At 41.4% G+C, this 17,014-nt stretch overlaps 1 protein-coding gene and 1 long non-coding RNA gene across 2 annotated transcripts in view; one reads left to right on the top strand and one right to left on the bottom strand.

Moving 5' to 3' along the window:
* Positions 1-17,014, top strand: part of LOC132349155 (uncharacterized) — a 58,972-nt gene that overhangs the window by 4,948 nt on the left and 37,010 nt on the right. Inside the window, exon 2 of the long non-coding RNA XR_009497628.1 lies at positions 3,790-3,874. This is a non-coding gene — a long non-coding RNA (uncharacterized LOC132349155). The remainder of the gene's footprint in view (positions 1-3,789; positions 3,875-17,014) is intronic.
* On the bottom strand, positions 7,723-10,488 carry LOC132349154 (oncomodulin). Its single transcript, XM_059897328.1, has 4 exons — positions 10,428-10,488; positions 9,729-9,861; positions 9,175-9,284; positions 7,723-7,748 (listed from the first exon to the last, which is right to left on the bottom strand). The coding sequence occupies exons 1-4, from the start codon at positions 10,486-10,488 to the stop codon at positions 7,723-7,725; spliced, it is 330 nt and encodes a 109-aa protein (XP_059753311.1).

The following is a 17,014-nucleotide window of genomic DNA, read 5'->3' as shown; positions in this document are numbered from 1 at the left end:
GAATCATGAAGAAATAAAAAATCTGAACAGACTAATTACTAATTTGGACATTGAATTAGTAATCAAAACTTCCCAACAACAAAAGTTCAGGACCAGATGGCTTCACTGGTGAATTCTACCAAACATTTAAAGAATTAATACCAATACTCTCAAACTCTTCTAAAAAACAGAAGAGGAGAAAACACTTCTAAACTCATTTCACAAAGCCAGCATTATCCTGACACCAAAGTCAGAAAAAGATACTACAAGAAAAGAAGATGACAGGCCAATACCCCTGATGGACATAGATGTAAAAAACCCGCAACAAAATATTAGTAAACTGAATTCAACAGTACATTAAAAGGATCATACACCATGACCAAGTGGAATTTATTCCAGGGATGGAAGGATGGTTCAGCATCCATAAATCAATCAATATGATACACTACATTAACAAAATGAAGGATAAAAGTCATATAATCCTCACAGTGGATGGAGGAAAAGCATTTGACAAAATTCAACATCCTTTTATGATAAAAACTCCCAAAAAACTGGATATAGAAGGAATGTACCTCAACATAATAAAGCCCATAAATGATAAAACCACAGCTAACATCATGCTCTACAGTGAACAGCTGAAAGCTTTTCCTTTAAGATCAAGAACAAGACAAGAATGCCCACTCTAATCACTTTTATTCAACAAAGTACTGGAGGCCCTAGCCTGAGCAATTAGGCAACAGAAAGAAATAAAAAGTCATCCAAGTCATAAAGGAAGAAGTAAAATGGTCTCTTTTGCAGACAACATGATCTTATATAAAGAAAATCCTTAAAGACTCTACCAAAAATCTGTTAGAATAAACAAATTCAGTAAAGTTGCAGGATATAATATAAATACACAAAAATTAGTTGTGTTTCTATACACTAACAAAATATCAGAAAGTGAAATTAAGAAAACAATCCTATTTACAGTAGTATCAAAAAGAATTAACTACTTAGGAATAAATTTAACTGAAGTGAAAGATCTGCGCACTTAAAATTATAAAACATTGATGAAAGAAATTGAAGAAGACAAAATAAATGGAAGATATTTTGTGTTCATGGATTGGAAGAATTAATATTACTAAAATGTCAATACTACCAAAGTGATCTACAGATTCAGTGTAATTCTTATCAAAATTCTAATGGCATTTTCCATAGATATAGGAAAAAAAATCCTAAAATTCATGTGGCACTACAGAAGACCCCATATAGCCAAAGCAATCTTGAAAAAGAAGAACAAAGCTGGAGGCATCTCATTTCTGTATTTCAAACTATACTACAAGGCTATAGGAATAAAAACAGAATGGTATTGTCATAAAACAGACACATAGATCAATAGAACAGAATAGAGAGCCCAGAAATAAACCCATGTATATAGATCTCTATTTTAAACAATACACACAATCAACTCAAAATGGATTAAAGACTTGAGCTTAAAAGCTGAAACAGTAAAACTACTAGAAAAACACAGGGGGTAAACTCCTTGACAGTGGTCCTGGCAATGATTTTTTGGATTTGGCACCAAACGAGAAAGCAACAAAATAAAAAATGAGACTACATCAAACTAAAAAGCCTCTGCACAGCAAAAGGAAACCATAAATAAAATGAAAAGTCAACCTACGGAATGGAGGAAAATATTTGCAAACCACACATCTGATAAGGGGTTAATATCCAAAATATCAAGGAATTAATACAACTCAATAGAAAAAAAATAACACAAAAAATGGGCAAAGGATCTGAATAGACATCTTTCCAAAGAAGACATCCAAATGGCCAACAGGTAAATGAAAAGTTACTCAACATCACTAATCAGGGAAATACAAATCAAAACTACAATAAGATATCACCTAACACCAGTCAGGTTTATTTTTAAAAAGGCAAGAGATAGTAAATACTGGCCAGGATGTAGAGAAAAAGGAACTCTGGTGCACTATGAGTGGGAATGTAAATTGGTGCAGCCACTATGGAAAACAGTATGGAGATTCCTCAAAAAGTTAAAAATAGAACTACTGTGTGATTCAGCCATTCCACTTGTGAGTATATATCCAAAGGAAATGAAATCACTATCTGGAAGAGATATCTGTACTCGCATGTTCATTGCAGCATGATTCACACTATCCAAGGTATGGAAACAACCTAAGTGTCCACTGATGGATGAATGAATAAACAAAATATGGCATATATGTACACAATAGAATATTATTCAGCCATGAGAAAAAAGGAAATCCTGCCATTTGTGACAACATGGATGAGGCTGGAGGGAATTATGCTAAGTGAAATAAGCCAGACAGAGAAAGACAAATAGTGTGTGGCATCACTTATATGTGGAAACTTTTAAAAAAATAAATGGAACTCAAAGAAACAGAGAGTAGAATAACGATGGTTGCCAGGGACCGGGTGGTGCTGGTGAGGGAAATAGGGAGAGGCTGGTAAAAGGGTACAGACTTTCAGTTAATAAGATAAATAAGGTCTAAGGATCTAATGTAAACATGGTGACTATAGTTAATAACACTGTATTGTATAATTGAAACTTGCTAAGAAAGTAGAATTAAGTGTTTTCATAAAAAAAAGTAAATATATGAGGCAATGGATGTGTTTCTTAACTTGATGGTGGGAATCCTTTCACAATCCAAGCGTATATAAAATCACCACGTCCTACACTTTAAATATATCACAATTTTAAATGTCAACTATACCTCAATAAAGCTGAAAAAAAGAAAAAGAATTTGTGGACTCAAAATTCCAGGGGAATAAGATACAGGCACAGTTCCAGGTAAGAAGGCACAGTTCCAGGGAGGGAGGTTCTAGACATGTTCTCACATATGTCTGTCTCCCCGCTAACAAGAAAAGTGAGCATGTCAATGGAAGGACCCAATTGGAGTCATCCTCTTGTTCCTATTGTGCAGTGCAATGCCTGCCTTAAAGGACACAGTGTAAGTGTATTGATGGATCAATTATGGAGGTAGGAACAGGGAGGATGGAGAAACGGACTTTTCCCCTTCATAGTTCTGTCTGCTGCATGCTGTGTGGACAGAGCTCAGGTACAGGCTGATCAGACGTTCTACTGAGTTCTCTCCTCCCTACGCTCATCTCAGTACTGAGCTCCAAGAGGAAACTGCTGACTAGAGGTCTGGGTGTGATATACACCTCCAAGGCCACCTGTACAAAGAGCCACTTCCTCTCTGCTGGCAGAAATAACAGACCCATGAGTCAAGTAATCGATCTTTTCTCTGTTGACTTAGAGCCCAGAGACTGTGTCATTCAGAGGTGACCTTCATCCTGAGGGTACATCTCTCTCCTGCAGTTAAAATTGTCCTCGATCTCCGTCTCCTCCTGTGATCACCTGTAAAGGATCTTCCAAAATGTGTGATTCTTTTTATTAAAAAATGAAAAACCTGAAGGAAATTTGGTAAATCGGTGTTCAGTTGGAGAATGAGAACCATCTAGAAAAAATATATATATGTGTATTATATATAATGTAACTTTTTAGATATGAATTACAGGTATTATGCAATTATGTAGTCATGTAATATATACAGTGATATATATAAATATATGTATTACAGGTACTATGAGCTTGTGAGGTCTGGTTCAATAGTCTCTATAAGGCTGTTGCCTTCATCTGATGCTGAAGCTTGAAATCTGCAGAGCAGACAGTCAGGAAGGGAAGATGGATGTAAAGAGGGGGAGAGTGAGGACAAACTGGAACCCCTAGGGACAGACTGGAACTCATGTCAGTCTCTCACTGCTCCCAACTCTGATGTCCTTCAGGAAAGGCTGGTGTCCTTTGTCACAGAAGGAAGCGCACCTGGAGCTGGAAGCAGGAGGGCCCCGCAGCAAGGAGGGGAGCCAGCAGGTAAGCTACCCCCGCACCGACCTCTGGAGCATCAGTACCATGGCTGCTTCACTCCCACCCTCCTAATCCCAGGCAAGATGTCTCCTGCGGCCCACCCTGACCAGATACCTACAGCCTAAGCAAGATGACATATTACAAAGCAACCAGATAGTTCCTGCCAAGGTTTGATACAGTGAGGCGGTAGGTACACAGGTGTTTGCTACACCTCTGTGTAGTCTCAGATGTATGTTTGAAATACCTTACAATTTAAGGTGTGAATCCATCTACATTCATTGTAGAACCCGTAAGAAAACGATGTCAAAATCCACCCCCTTCCAAAAACAGTTGACATTTTGGAACCAGTTAAAACATTATGTAAATGAGTAGCCTTTCCAGCGAATAAATTAACAGGCCAGATGGAAACGATCCCGGTGATTCCAATTTCATCTGTCTTCTTAAGTGTTTGCAAAGTAATACCATACCTTAACATTAGCAGAAGAGATATAAGATAGGTTTTTGCTTGAAATTGGATTCCCGAGTACTCATTACACAAAATTAAACTGCAGTCGTTACACGAAATTAACTATGTAGCTTGTAAACCTGAACAACTAGACAAATATTTCACATCTTCACCATTTTGCTACACTTTGTGTTCGAGCTGGAAAGAACTGCAAAAACCTATACGTTAAAAAATTGTTTATGTATTTCATAATGTGCAGAGGCTGAAGCAAAATACTAAATAACGTTTCAAGTATTTTAATAATTTTCATTAGTCTCAACAATTAAGCACATTCACGAAGCTGACTTTGCGATCGTGTTCTGTTAAATTGTAACTACCAAACTATAAACTAAAATTATAGTTAAGTAAGAATAGTCCAAATTAAAGCCACTGTTGCCACCCTATTTTATTAGCAATTAGGGAAAATAAGAGACACCAGGTTTTTCAGCTCTGTGACCTGCTAGGCAATCTAGGCCCTCGTTTCAAAGACAAAATAACATCATTCTGCTGCTGAGAACATGCTTTCTTGAGGTGGGTTGATTGGGTGAATTCTACATGTCTGTTTTTTGTTTTCTCTAGTTACTATGCTCCCCCACTGAAAAAGCCTTCATGCTCATCTCATTGTTCTGTAATCCTACCAGCTGGAGATAACTACTGTTAACATTTTGCTATATGTCCTTTCACTCTTTTTTTTCCATGAGGCACATATTGAATAGGACCCATTTAAAAATTAGTTGTTTGTACTATATTTACATGATGACTAAAACTAGGGAAATTTTTGAAAACATTTTTTGTTTTCAAATTATACTTAACACTAAAATTTGGAAATGCTACTGTTTCTACAAAATTTCAACTTAGAAAAATAACCCCCAAAATGAAAAGTGCTAATTCACAGATATGTTCAAATGCCCAGAGCTGTTATTACCTGCATTCAGAGTAGAATACTCACCCCCTGCCCCAAACACCCCAGATGCAAACAACATAATTAAAAATTGGTATGAATCAAGACCACACAAGATTATTGTTTCATTTAAGCATACCAGCTGACATTTTTTGGGTGTTAAATATAGAGAGATGGCTCCTTTTGATTGCTGTTTATTATCTATCAACAGAGACTGAAATTAAATTCCTAAGACTGGGTTAGAAGAATGAAAAAGTGATGTAATTGAAATGGGCAAAAATAATTTGAATTGTACTTTTGAAACAGTAGAATGAACACAATTCATGAATAACGGACCATCATTCTATGTATGGAAAATTTGTGGCGATTCATCCTTTTGTATACATCCAACCTCTAAGCAGTTTCCCCAAGACATTCAGAACATCAGTACGATCCAATGACACAGTGTCCCCTGGGTGCTCCAAATAACCCCTCCAGTGATTATTCCCATGCAGATCCCCTCTCGAGTGACAGAAAAGAAATAACAGAAATCCACGATCTTTACCTAGATGCTGTGAGGCTGCCTTTGCTGCTCCAGTGGATGATGGATTGCTTAGTCAATTAAAAGCTCATCACCATTATTTAAAAGCGTCATCATTCACATTGTTTCTCCGAGGCATATGGTAGCCAGAGCCCCATGGAAAGAGGGCTACAGGATCACGCTGAGTTATTTAAAGTGTCCCCCTTCAGAATGGTTGGGATGAAGAGCCCTCAGCTGGGAAGGGCCAACGGCGTGAATAGAAATATCAGGAGGATCAGAGTATCCACGTGGTGCGGCGGTGAAGGCAACATGTGGATTGTTTTAGGAATCAGGGCTCTTAGGTCATCAGTCCTGGCCCGGAAAGCCCTCTGCTGGTACCTGCGAGACATTGTCACACACCCAGGGAAGCTAGAGGTGGGGAGGAACTAACCCAATTCCTGCCAGGGTGGCCGGGGAAAGAGGAGAGCATGAAGGTGCAGGTGTGTACCGGGAGAGGGGAAAAGAGAGCCGTGAAATGACACAGCTCCATTCTTTGGCTCTCCCCAAAGAGTGCTTCATTTTCAGGCTAGATTTCCCCAGTTTGACTCCTCTGAAAACAACCTTTGTGGGTTTTGTCCCTTCAACGTGACTTAATATTCTTCAAATCTTCAAATCGATACACTTTCAAATGTCTAATAGCCTCATTCTAAAGCGGCGATATTGAAATCAGGTTTGTGCTACTTTTATTTTCCTGATTCCTATTAAAATAAATACACGGTTATTAAATTTAACACTGTTGACCCCTGTCCCCCTAAAATCATCTTGAGGCCCCCTTGTGGTACATGCCCCACACTTTGAAAAGCTGCTCTGCCGCAACCCTCCAAAAAACAGAAGTTCAGAGTTGCTAAGCTACTTAGCAGGATGGCAGCAAACCCAGGAGAGGCCAGGGCGTTGTTAACTTGTGTGTTGGGGTAAAAAGTGCGAGCTTTTAAACAAGCTCCCCGGGAAGATGCCTCGCTTCCTCCCAGGAGTCCTCAACCCCGGGGGTCAGCCCAAGAGAACAGCTTGAACCTGCCACCTGGAAATCAGCCTAATGAGAATTTCCTGGCTTGAGATTGCCCCACCCTAATGAAAGTCCTGTAATGGGACCCCGAGGCTCGCCTCAAATGTTCGGGCAATTCTGGGTGTAATTGGCTCAGGTGGTATCAAATAAGAGCCAGGAAAGTAGTGGCTGAGAAAGTGGAGAGGGGTAGGGAGAACTGGGGGTGTGGGGGAGAGAAAGGGGGGAGGAGAAAGGGAGGGGGAGGGGAGAGACAGGAGAATGGGTCAGAGCCGGCAAGTGTCTGAGAGCTTGTTTTTCTAAGAAAAAAAAAAAAAAGCTTGAAAATATGTCTGCCTGTCTCAACCAGCATAGCAAGTCTTAGCTTTAGGGCCACGGTAGCCTCGCACTTTTTCCTGTCTTGTACTGTTTGCTTTAACTTAAATCTCGCTTATGGCAATCTAACACCCAGTAGCAGAAAACACATAAGCAAGCATGACTTTCTGCTGGCTAAAATCTCTTCATAGGCATTTCAGACTCAGATAAATCGCTGAGAAAACCCTAGCCTGACGCCCGGTAAGACCAGAATTCTTCCTAAAAGCCTTCGGTCTCCAAATTACTTTCATCCCTCTACCTCTCAGAGGAAAAAAACCACACCCACACATCAGCAGATGATGAGAAAGATGTCTTTATTGGATGATTTTTTTAAAAGGCATTTTTTGTCTGCTGAGGATCTTACGGGAGTCATCAGGGCATACCCACCACCAAAAGGTCACGGATGACTGTCTTATGACCTCACTAAAACAATGGGCAAATTGCAGAAGCATTTCGGGGGAAATTAATAAATAAATTAGGAGGAGGATGCGGGGTGTCCCAGTTCCTGGGGCTTTGGAGGCCTTCCAGCTGATTCTATCTCCATAGTCTGGGCCCTTTAAGAATGTACCATTTCCTGGAATTCTAGAACAGAAGAGGTGAGAACAGGGTCAGCGAGGATGGCTTGGTACTTTACAGACGTGCTATGGCCAATGAGAGTTCTGAAGAGGAAAGGGAACGAAGCAGATTGTCAGATGATGGACATGGCCCCCTCCAAGGGCACAAAAGGAAGAAAAGGTGTCACTGCCCACCGGTCCTGACAGTCTGCAGCATTCCATCTTCCTGCCTAATCTAACAAACATTTTAGCTTTTTGATAGAGCCCCTTGTGTTAGAATTTGCCAACCCAGTTATTTCTCTCTGACAATAAGTGAATTCAGTATAGTGGCCCATCACAATCTGTGCTCACTCAACCTTTTGTCTGGTCAATTCAGGACAGAAATGGGAGGTTTTCTTTTTCTATTAAGTAGCTACGTATTGCATATTTAGGAAACATTTAATAGAGCGGGACTTTGAACTAACTTTTCTTTACTGAACCCTAACCTTACCCCCCAAATTTATATTACTAAAAGATAATAATAATAATAATAAGGTGTGGATGCTACAGACTGAAATTGAAAACTGGGGGTTTGCTTTATATTTATCGGTAAGTTTTGCTTATTTGGAAATCTTTCATGGTTAGGTTTAAATAAATCAACTTTCCCTTACCTAAGTTATTTTTCTGACCTATCTATACAAGGTGCGTTAAGTCCCATGTAGTAAGTTATAGTGGTATCATTTTGAATAGATTTTTAAAATGAGGATCTAATGTAGCAGTTTTACATTTTAATTAGTACCACCATAAGAACCACACATAAGTTCTCCTGAGTTGACATGCACAAAGTAGGTGAAAATCATGTAACCAACATGACAAAGTCAGATAAACATAATCCTACGGCCATGCAATTATGCTAAAATTTGAATATAAGGCTCTGCATACAGAAGACTGCATAAATGATGATTGATTTATTTGTTCTCTAATATTTCAGGCTACTGTCCAATAAAACGTATTTGTTTAAACCCTTGAAAGCTAAGAGGCTTTCCTACTCAAGTCAGTAGACTCTTTAGTATGAGACATACTTGAGAATATCAGTCCTTCCCTTATTCAGAGAGACTCACATGCCACTGGTGGAGATTCCTTACATTATTTTCAAGGTGCATTAGGGTGTCTTGCAAATAATTGGCCAGGAAAGTAGCTAGTACCCTGGTCAGGTGAAGAGTATTTTCTGGTTCATAGACAGTGACCAGTGGGACCAGCTTCTATGGTACATCCCCAGGCATCACACCAGAGTGTTGACACACATCATTTGCATCCTCATTTTAGTTCTGATTTGCAGATGAGGAGACTGAGGCTCAGCAAGGTTAAGAAAGGGGGATTTTCACCCATATCTGTCCGATCTCATGGCCTAAGCTCCCTGCCCCGGATGCTGCCTGAGCTAAAGTCTCTTATGCTGTGTACAGGTGTGAACATACCATCAGCCCCAATTTTCCCGTCTCCATCATTATCTGCAGCCGCCATCAAGGACTTGGTTTCTGACTCAGTCAGTTCTCTAGCACCACTCTCAAACTTCTGGAGGAAAAACCTACAGGATAATAGAGATTGGGGGACTGTTTTGAAAACCCACACACATTTCTATGCTTACCCCTTTCTCTTGAAGCAAACCATCTGTTCCAACAGTTGCAATAATCAGTCAAGATCTTAGCAGGCAAAGGTTTCCTTCATTGTAGAGAATAACAGTGGGCATTTTGTTTTAAAACATCTTTCCAGAATTTTGTTAAGACCGTTTGCCCAAGAAAACCTCTAAGACTAATGAATTTTTGCACCCACGGTCTTTGGTGCCCATGTTTAGTGTTTTGCGTGGGTAGATATGTGGCCCACCGACTCATGTTCTTCCCTTTCACGAGAATCTGCTGAGTGTCCAGCATCAAGGCTGGACACTGAAGGATACCGAGGAGGCTGGCCCCCACTACACCCCAGCCCCACCTAGCAATGTTGGGGTGCCGGATGGGCTTAGGACAAAGCTTACTTCAGCTCTTCTTCATCCAGGTACCCACTCTGGTCGTTGTCTATGAAACGAAAAACATCCTTCACCTGACTGGCTGACATCTTGGCGAGGCCCGATGTCTGGAAGAATTTTTGGGGTTCAAAAGTATCCGGGTCTGAAGAACAGAGAATGGGTTATTCTGATGCTCACTGGATTGCATTCTGTCTTTGGGCCAAAGTGCTGAAAACATAGGTTATTAAAAATACTACTTTTCACAATAGCATTGAGCTACAGGGACCAAGATTTTGAGGCATCCAAGACTGGATGGCTTTGTGCTATCATCTCCTTTCCCCCTTCCCAGCTTTCCCTCTCCACTTGACTTTGTCCGTCTCCCCTTCTCTCGCCTCCTCTCCTCTGTGCCTCCCCCTGCTCTTTTTACTGGCTGTGTATCCAAGATGCCAGCATCACTGGTCTAGTTGGTGGGAGAAATGCAATCATGGGATTCAAACAGGCTACATGGCATCCACCGATTCCTTTTTTTCACGTTTAGTAAGTTTCTTTCACTTTACGGAAATGTGATCGTATGTTCAGATCTCATATTTTTATCATTGTAGTTATCTAGTTAATAAGTTTTTCTCTGATCCCATGAATTTTCAGCAAAGTTCACATTTTAATTTTTGTAGCTTTTCGGGAGGTAGAGGTACGTGAGGGAAACCCACCCCTGCCTTGTTTCCGCTTTACCTTGGCACTCCTGCAGGGCTGCTGCAATGTCATCAGCACTAAGGACATCTGTGATGCTCATTTTCCACCTGTTCACACAGAATAAACAAGATGTGGTGAATGGCAAACAGAAACATGCACATCTGGGGGGACTACACCCCCCCCACCCCCAGGCCCACAGAAAATGCAAATTTGTTGAAAAATTTTAAAATGTGATAAGCATAGTGTTGTATTAAGAGCTGGGACAGAATATCCAAATAAAAACCAAATATCGAAAAGATCCCAGTCCCCTGTGTCTCAGTGCCCTCTCCTGAATGGAGTTAAAGATGAAATTTAAAAATACAACCTAAAGAGCAATTTGATACTGTTTTCTTGTAAAAATTATAATTACATCATCGACCACTTACATAGTCATCTAGAAGTAAACCATTCAGAAGTAAACCATGCTACAAATGCAATAGCATTTTAACACACCAGCCAGAGAAATGCAGTGTTGCAAATTCCATTTAGGGAAGGATAGAGCTTGGGCTGCTTGCAGACCTTCTATGGAAGGGTTGCTATCTGTCCTGAAGAATGGGAATCAGAGACATCAAAAAACCCATTTACCAGAGATCAAAATCCATCCATGTGTCAACTCCATGGGAAAAGAGAATCTGAGCACAGCATGCACCAACCTAATATGAATGTGTGTAAGAAAGAAGAGTCTGGGGTCTGGTAGGTCCACCAGCTACTCACCGTTTTAGATTTTCCTCTAAGAAGAATCAGGGAAAAGAGTTGAAAGAGCCAAAAAAAAAAAAAAAAAAAGATGCGGTTTTGCTGCCTTACTGACCTACCTTATATAGGATTGAAAAAGCGATAGTAAGAACCTCTCAGATTTCCTTTTCAAGGATCAGGTGGACGTAGCTCAGATGTCTTGCTTTACTAATTAAACCTCTTTTTTTTTTTCCTATTTATATCTCAAGGGAATGTGGGTGGGAACAGCCAATTTTCAAAAACAAACCTCAACAAGCCTTAACAAAGGTTTCAATTCTGCAAACCAACCCTGCTGGCAAAGTGTAAAGGCACCAGAGGCCTGGTAAAGAGGAGACAGTGGTTGAAGTGAGGTAAACACATCTGGGGGTGCTCTGTAAACTGAAAAGGGCCCCCCAGATGTTAGAAGCTGCTGCCAGAGGCAGGTCTGTGGTCAGCCTCTGAAACTGTGGACACGTGAGGCCGACCTCAGTCTAGGCCTGACAGACTCGAAGTCAGTGTCACATGGATACGAAGGACTTGTCCAGCCCGGGGGATGGCACTGGTTAGATGACTTTCCAAAAAAGTCTTGACTTTGGTTTTTCTCACCTATATCTTTTTTTTTATTATTAAAGTATAGTTGATTTACAATGTTGTGTTAATTTCTGCTGAACAGCAAAGTGATTTAGTTATACACATACATACATTCTTTTTTAAGATATTCTTTTCCATTATGGTTTATCATAGGATACTGAATCTAGTTCTCTGTGCCATACAGTAGGACCTTGTCAGTTATCCATTCTACGTATAAAAGCTCACATCTGCTCATCCCAGCCTCCCACTCCATCCCTCCCCCAACCTCCTCCCCCTTGGCAGCCATAAGTCTGTTCTCTATGTCCGTGATCCTGTTTCTGTTTTGTAGATAGGTTCGTTTGTGTCATATTTTAGATTCCACATATAAGTGATATCATATGGTATTTGTCTTTCTCTTTCTGACTTCACTTAGTATGATAATCTCTAGCTGCATCCATGTTGCTCTCAGCTGTATCTTAAATTGCACACACTGAAAAGGCAAAAAGGAGGAAAACAACCCACCATTCCCAACCCCATCGGTAAAATTTGCAGAAAATATATGAGGCCAGGACTTGGGACCTCATGATTTGTTTTTGTTTGTTTGTTATTTTTTTTTGTTTTACTTTTAGCAAACACTTATAGAGTCTCTATGTGGCCATCAGTGTGCTAGACTCTTTTTTAAAAACTGTGGTAAAAAAACACATAACATAAAATTTACCATCTTACCCATTTTTAAGTATACACACCGTATAGTAGCGTTAACTACATGTTCATGGTTGGACAACAAATCTCTAGAACTTTTTCATCCGACAAAACCGATCTCTATACCCATTGAACAAGAATCCCCATTTCCCCTCCCCGAGCCTCTGGCGACCACCATGCTACTTCCTGTCTCTAAGAGTTAGACTACTTTAGATGCCCCTTAGAAGTGGAATCATGCAGTATTTGTCTTTCTGTGACTGGTTTCTTTCACTTAGCAAAATGCCCTCAAGCTTCATCCATGTGGTAGCATATGACAGGATTTCCTTCTTTTTTTAAGGCTGAATTCAAGTGTTTTAAAAGTCAAAACTGATCCCATGTTGCAAACAGAATTATTCAGTGGTTTTTTAGAGAAGGGCCTCAGACTCTTCCCCGGGGGGTACAACCTGGATAGTCATCTTCAGTTTGCTCCCAGATATATTTCCCTACCCCCATCCCTGCTCTGTACTTTTGCTAGTGTCATCAATGGAAAGTTTCTCTCAGGAACAACTACAGCATTTTTTTTGCATTTTATAAGGTTTTTATTTTTATTCTTTTAATGAAATATAGTTGACTTACAATGTTGTGTTAGTTTCAGGTATACAGCAAAGTGATTTAGTTTTTTATATATATATATATATATATATATATTCAGATATATATATATATATATATATTCAGATATATATATATATATATATTCAGATATATATATATATATATATATATATTCAGATATATATATATATTCTTTTTCAGATTCTTTTCCCTTATAGATTATTACAAAATATTGAGTATAGTTACCTGTGCTATACAGTAGGTCCTTGTTGGTTATCTATTTCATGTATAGTATTGTGTATATGTTAATCCCACACGCCTAATTTATCCCTCCCCCCCTCTCCCCTTTGGTAACCATAAGTTTGTTTTCTATGTCCCTACAGCATTTCTTAAATTACCAAACCTCAGGTCAGCACCATTTCTGTCTTGCCCACATGATGTTGCCCCAATGCCTAGCACATGCCTGACCTAGTTAGGTACTCGGAAATTATTTGATGAATAGATATATAAAAACAGCAAAAAAGAACTTGAAAACAAGATTACCAGCCAGCATCCACTTGCCCAGCCTTTAAAAAAACAGTTTCTGAAAATAAGTCTCAAGAAATTAGGTTGCTGACATTAAGTTGCCATAGAAACTGGCTGAGTCCTTTCTTTCTGTGGAAAGGTTTACAACCGTCCACAGAGATAAAGACATTTTTAAAAATCTGCTCATTTAAATGAAAACAGTATATGGGTTAAACCAAGACACTTTAGATTTTCATGCTGTTTTTCTGATAGAAACTAAAGATAACAGAGACCCAGTAAACATGATGTCTGAATCAACAGTGTAACCAGGATTCTGACTTGAATTCCACCATGTGCAATCTGGGGGTCAAAATGTTGACTCACACAGAAGGACAAACAGTCTGTGATTTCACTAATATGAGATCCCTGGAGGAGTCAAAATCATGGAGACAGAAAGCAGAAGGTGGGGGCCGGGGGGGGTGGGGGAGGGGGAGGGGGAGTTAGTGTTTAATGGGGACAGAGATTCCGTTTGGGAGGATGAAAAAGGTCTGGAGATGGATGGTGGTGATGGTTGCATAACAGTGTGAGTGTACTTAAAGCCACAGAACTGTACACTTAAAATGGTTAAAATGGTAATGTTTATGTTATGAGTATTTTACTGCAATAAAAAATGTTGATTCAGTAATCTTCCTTATTTTGGCCACCAACTCACAGCTGCTCCAGGGAAAGAGCAGAGGGAAGCTTTAGAAGTAGAAGACCTTAGCTTGAGCCCAGATCTGTCCTTTATTAGTTGTGTAACTCTGGGTCCCAGTTTCCTCTCGTGGGAAACAGGAGTAATGCAAGTGTCTGCTCCGTCAACTTCCCTGGGTTCTTTTGAGGATCAAGGGACCAAGTGCAGGTCTGCAAGTGTCCAGAGAGGTCTCAGAGTCCCCTGTTGAATCCCACCCCTGTCCTGGGATTGCAAGAGTATTTCCTTTGTGTATGCATTCCACTCGATTGGTAGGGACTTCCCAGAGTGGAAGGGATGGATGTCTGGGTCGACTAGCAATGTCTGCAGAGGGGAAGCCCGGCAGCAGGGAGCGGGGAACTTGGCGATTCTGGCCAGGCTGTGTGTTTGGACTTTGCTACTGCCAAGGGCCCTGGACTCTGAGATCGCACTCCTGTCTCGGATATTTGATGCTGTCCCCAGTCACCTGTTTCAATCCAAATCCCTGGTGTGCCTCTTAATCCTGCAGACTTCCTCTACTCTGAGCCCACACACCTGCTGATGGTGTAGCTCTGCGATGTCGTCTTTCCAGCCACACTGGCCTGACCCACTGGCCTGTCCGAGATGTCATCACTGCCTATGCCCAACCCCAGCTGCCTTGCTGGTGACTAATTTCCTAGAAGTGTCTGAGGCTTTTTCGGTGTGTGTGATGCTATAGATAAAAGCACAGCTGACCTACTTCCATACTTTCTCAATGGATGTCACCTCCTAACATTTCTCAACTTCATCTTCTCTCCATGCCCCACTGTCACCACCCTAGTCCAAGCCACCATCATCTCTTTGGGGAATAATTGCAGTGAACTCCTAACTGGCCAAGCCTCATCCACTTGGGTTCCCCTTCCAGCCTAACTGGGTGGACCTTTCTAAAAACCCACCTGTGTTAGTTTCCTAGGGCTGATGTAACAGACTGAGTGGCTTAAAATCTGTTGTCTCAAGTTCTGGAGGCCAGAGGCCCAAATCAAGGTGACAGCAGAGCCGTGCTCCCTCTGAAAGGCTCTAAGGGAGGGTCCGTCCCTGCCTCTTCCAGCTTCTGGTTTTGCTGGCAGTCCTCAGCATTCCTTGGCTTGTAGCTGCATCACTACAATATCTGCCTCTGTCATCACATGGCCATCTTCTCCCTTTGTGTCCTCTTCTTAGAGGGACACCAGTCATAATGGATTGTGTTCACCCTACTTTAGTATGACCTCATTTTAACTAATTACATCTGCAGTGACCTTATTTCTAAATAAGGTCACATTTTGAGGGATGGGGATTAGGACTTCAGCATATCTTTTGGGGGAGAGGACACGATTCAACCTATAACTTCAAGCATATGGCTCCCCATCCCTCTCTCCCGCCTCTGCCGCCAAACCACAAGTCCTTCACTGGGTTCCACTTGTTCTTGGAATAAAGACAGAAGTCCTTCCCATGGCCTTGAAGGCCCTGCCTGATCTGTCCCCTGAGGACTTCTCCAGCCTCATCTCACACTGTCTCCCACTTCAGTCCCTCGAGTTACCTTTCCACCATCCATGGCCTCTTTGTACTGTTGACTTTGCCTGAAACACTCTTCTCCTTCTTCTCGCCATAGGTGTCTCATACACAGCCTTTCTATCTCTGCTCCAGCGTCACTTCTTCCAGGAAGCCTTCCTTGACTCCCAGACCAGGTCAGACCCCCCACTTCACAGGCGGTTGAACCACCATGCTTCTCTCTTATAGCAAAATCACAGCTGCACGGTCCCACTTGCTGTGATTGCTTGAATAGTGTCTCTCTGCCCACTGGCCAGTAAGATGCATGAGGGCAGGGGCAGGGGCTGTGTTTGTTCAACTCTGTTTCCCCACATGGACACAAACGAAGACCAACCAAATGAGAACACGCAAAGGCTATTTATTCAGAGCATCCTGAGGCAAGGGAGTCGATCACCATCACTTGTGTTTGGCAGAGCCCCGAAGGCAGGCAAAGGAGCAGGAAAGCTTTATTTTATTTTATTTTTTATAAATTTACTTATTTATTTATTTATTTTTGGCTGCGTTGGGTCTTTGTTGTTGCATGCGGGCTTTCTCTAGTTGCAGCGAGCAGGGGCTGCGGTTTGTTGCGGTGCGCGGGCTTCTCATTGCGGTGGCTTCTCTTGTTGCGGAGCATGGGTTCTAGGTGCGAGGGCTTCAGTAGTTGTGGCACGTGGGCTCAGTAGTTGTGGCTCTCAGGCTCTAGGGTGCAGGCTCAGTAGTTGTGGCACACGGGCTTAGTTGCTCCGCGGCATGTGGGATCTTCCTGGACTAGGGCTCAAACCCATGTCCCCTCCATTGGCAGGCGGATTCTTAACCACTGCACCACCAGGGAAGCCCAGGAAAGCTTTATAGTGGAAAAAAAGGAAGGCTCTGATAGGAGGCTGTCAGCCGGGGAAGCCGGAGGCAGGCTAGTAGAAGCTGGACATCCTATGTGAGTACGTCGGGGAGTGTATTTGGCTTTCTCTGATTGGTCCTAAGTTGGAAGCAGGAACAAAAATGAGGGGAGCTGTCAGTTATTAGTCAAGTCCCCATTGTTTTGGGCCGACTGTTACAGGGGTTAGTTTGGCTTGCTGGATTACTTGCTGGAGATAGTGTTCTGACTTCCTACAACTCTGACTTATAGGCTGGTTTCCTGGCTGGTGGGTCAGAGTTCTGTTTTCACATGTGCTCTGACCATTGTCCATTTTTATATTCAGTCTCTCACCAGCACCTTCCTTGTCACATTGTAAATAATTCAGTAAATACATTGAAGCGA

This window comes from Balaenoptera ricei, chromosome 15 (assembly GCF_028023285.1).
Source record: "Balaenoptera ricei isolate mBalRic1 chromosome 15, mBalRic1.hap2, whole genome shotgun sequence".
Lineage (NCBI taxonomy): Eukaryota > Metazoa > Chordata > Mammalia > Artiodactyla > Balaenopteridae > Balaenoptera > Balaenoptera ricei.
Note: the sequence above shows the minus strand (reverse complement) of the source record. Positions and strands in the feature narration are given on the sequence as shown.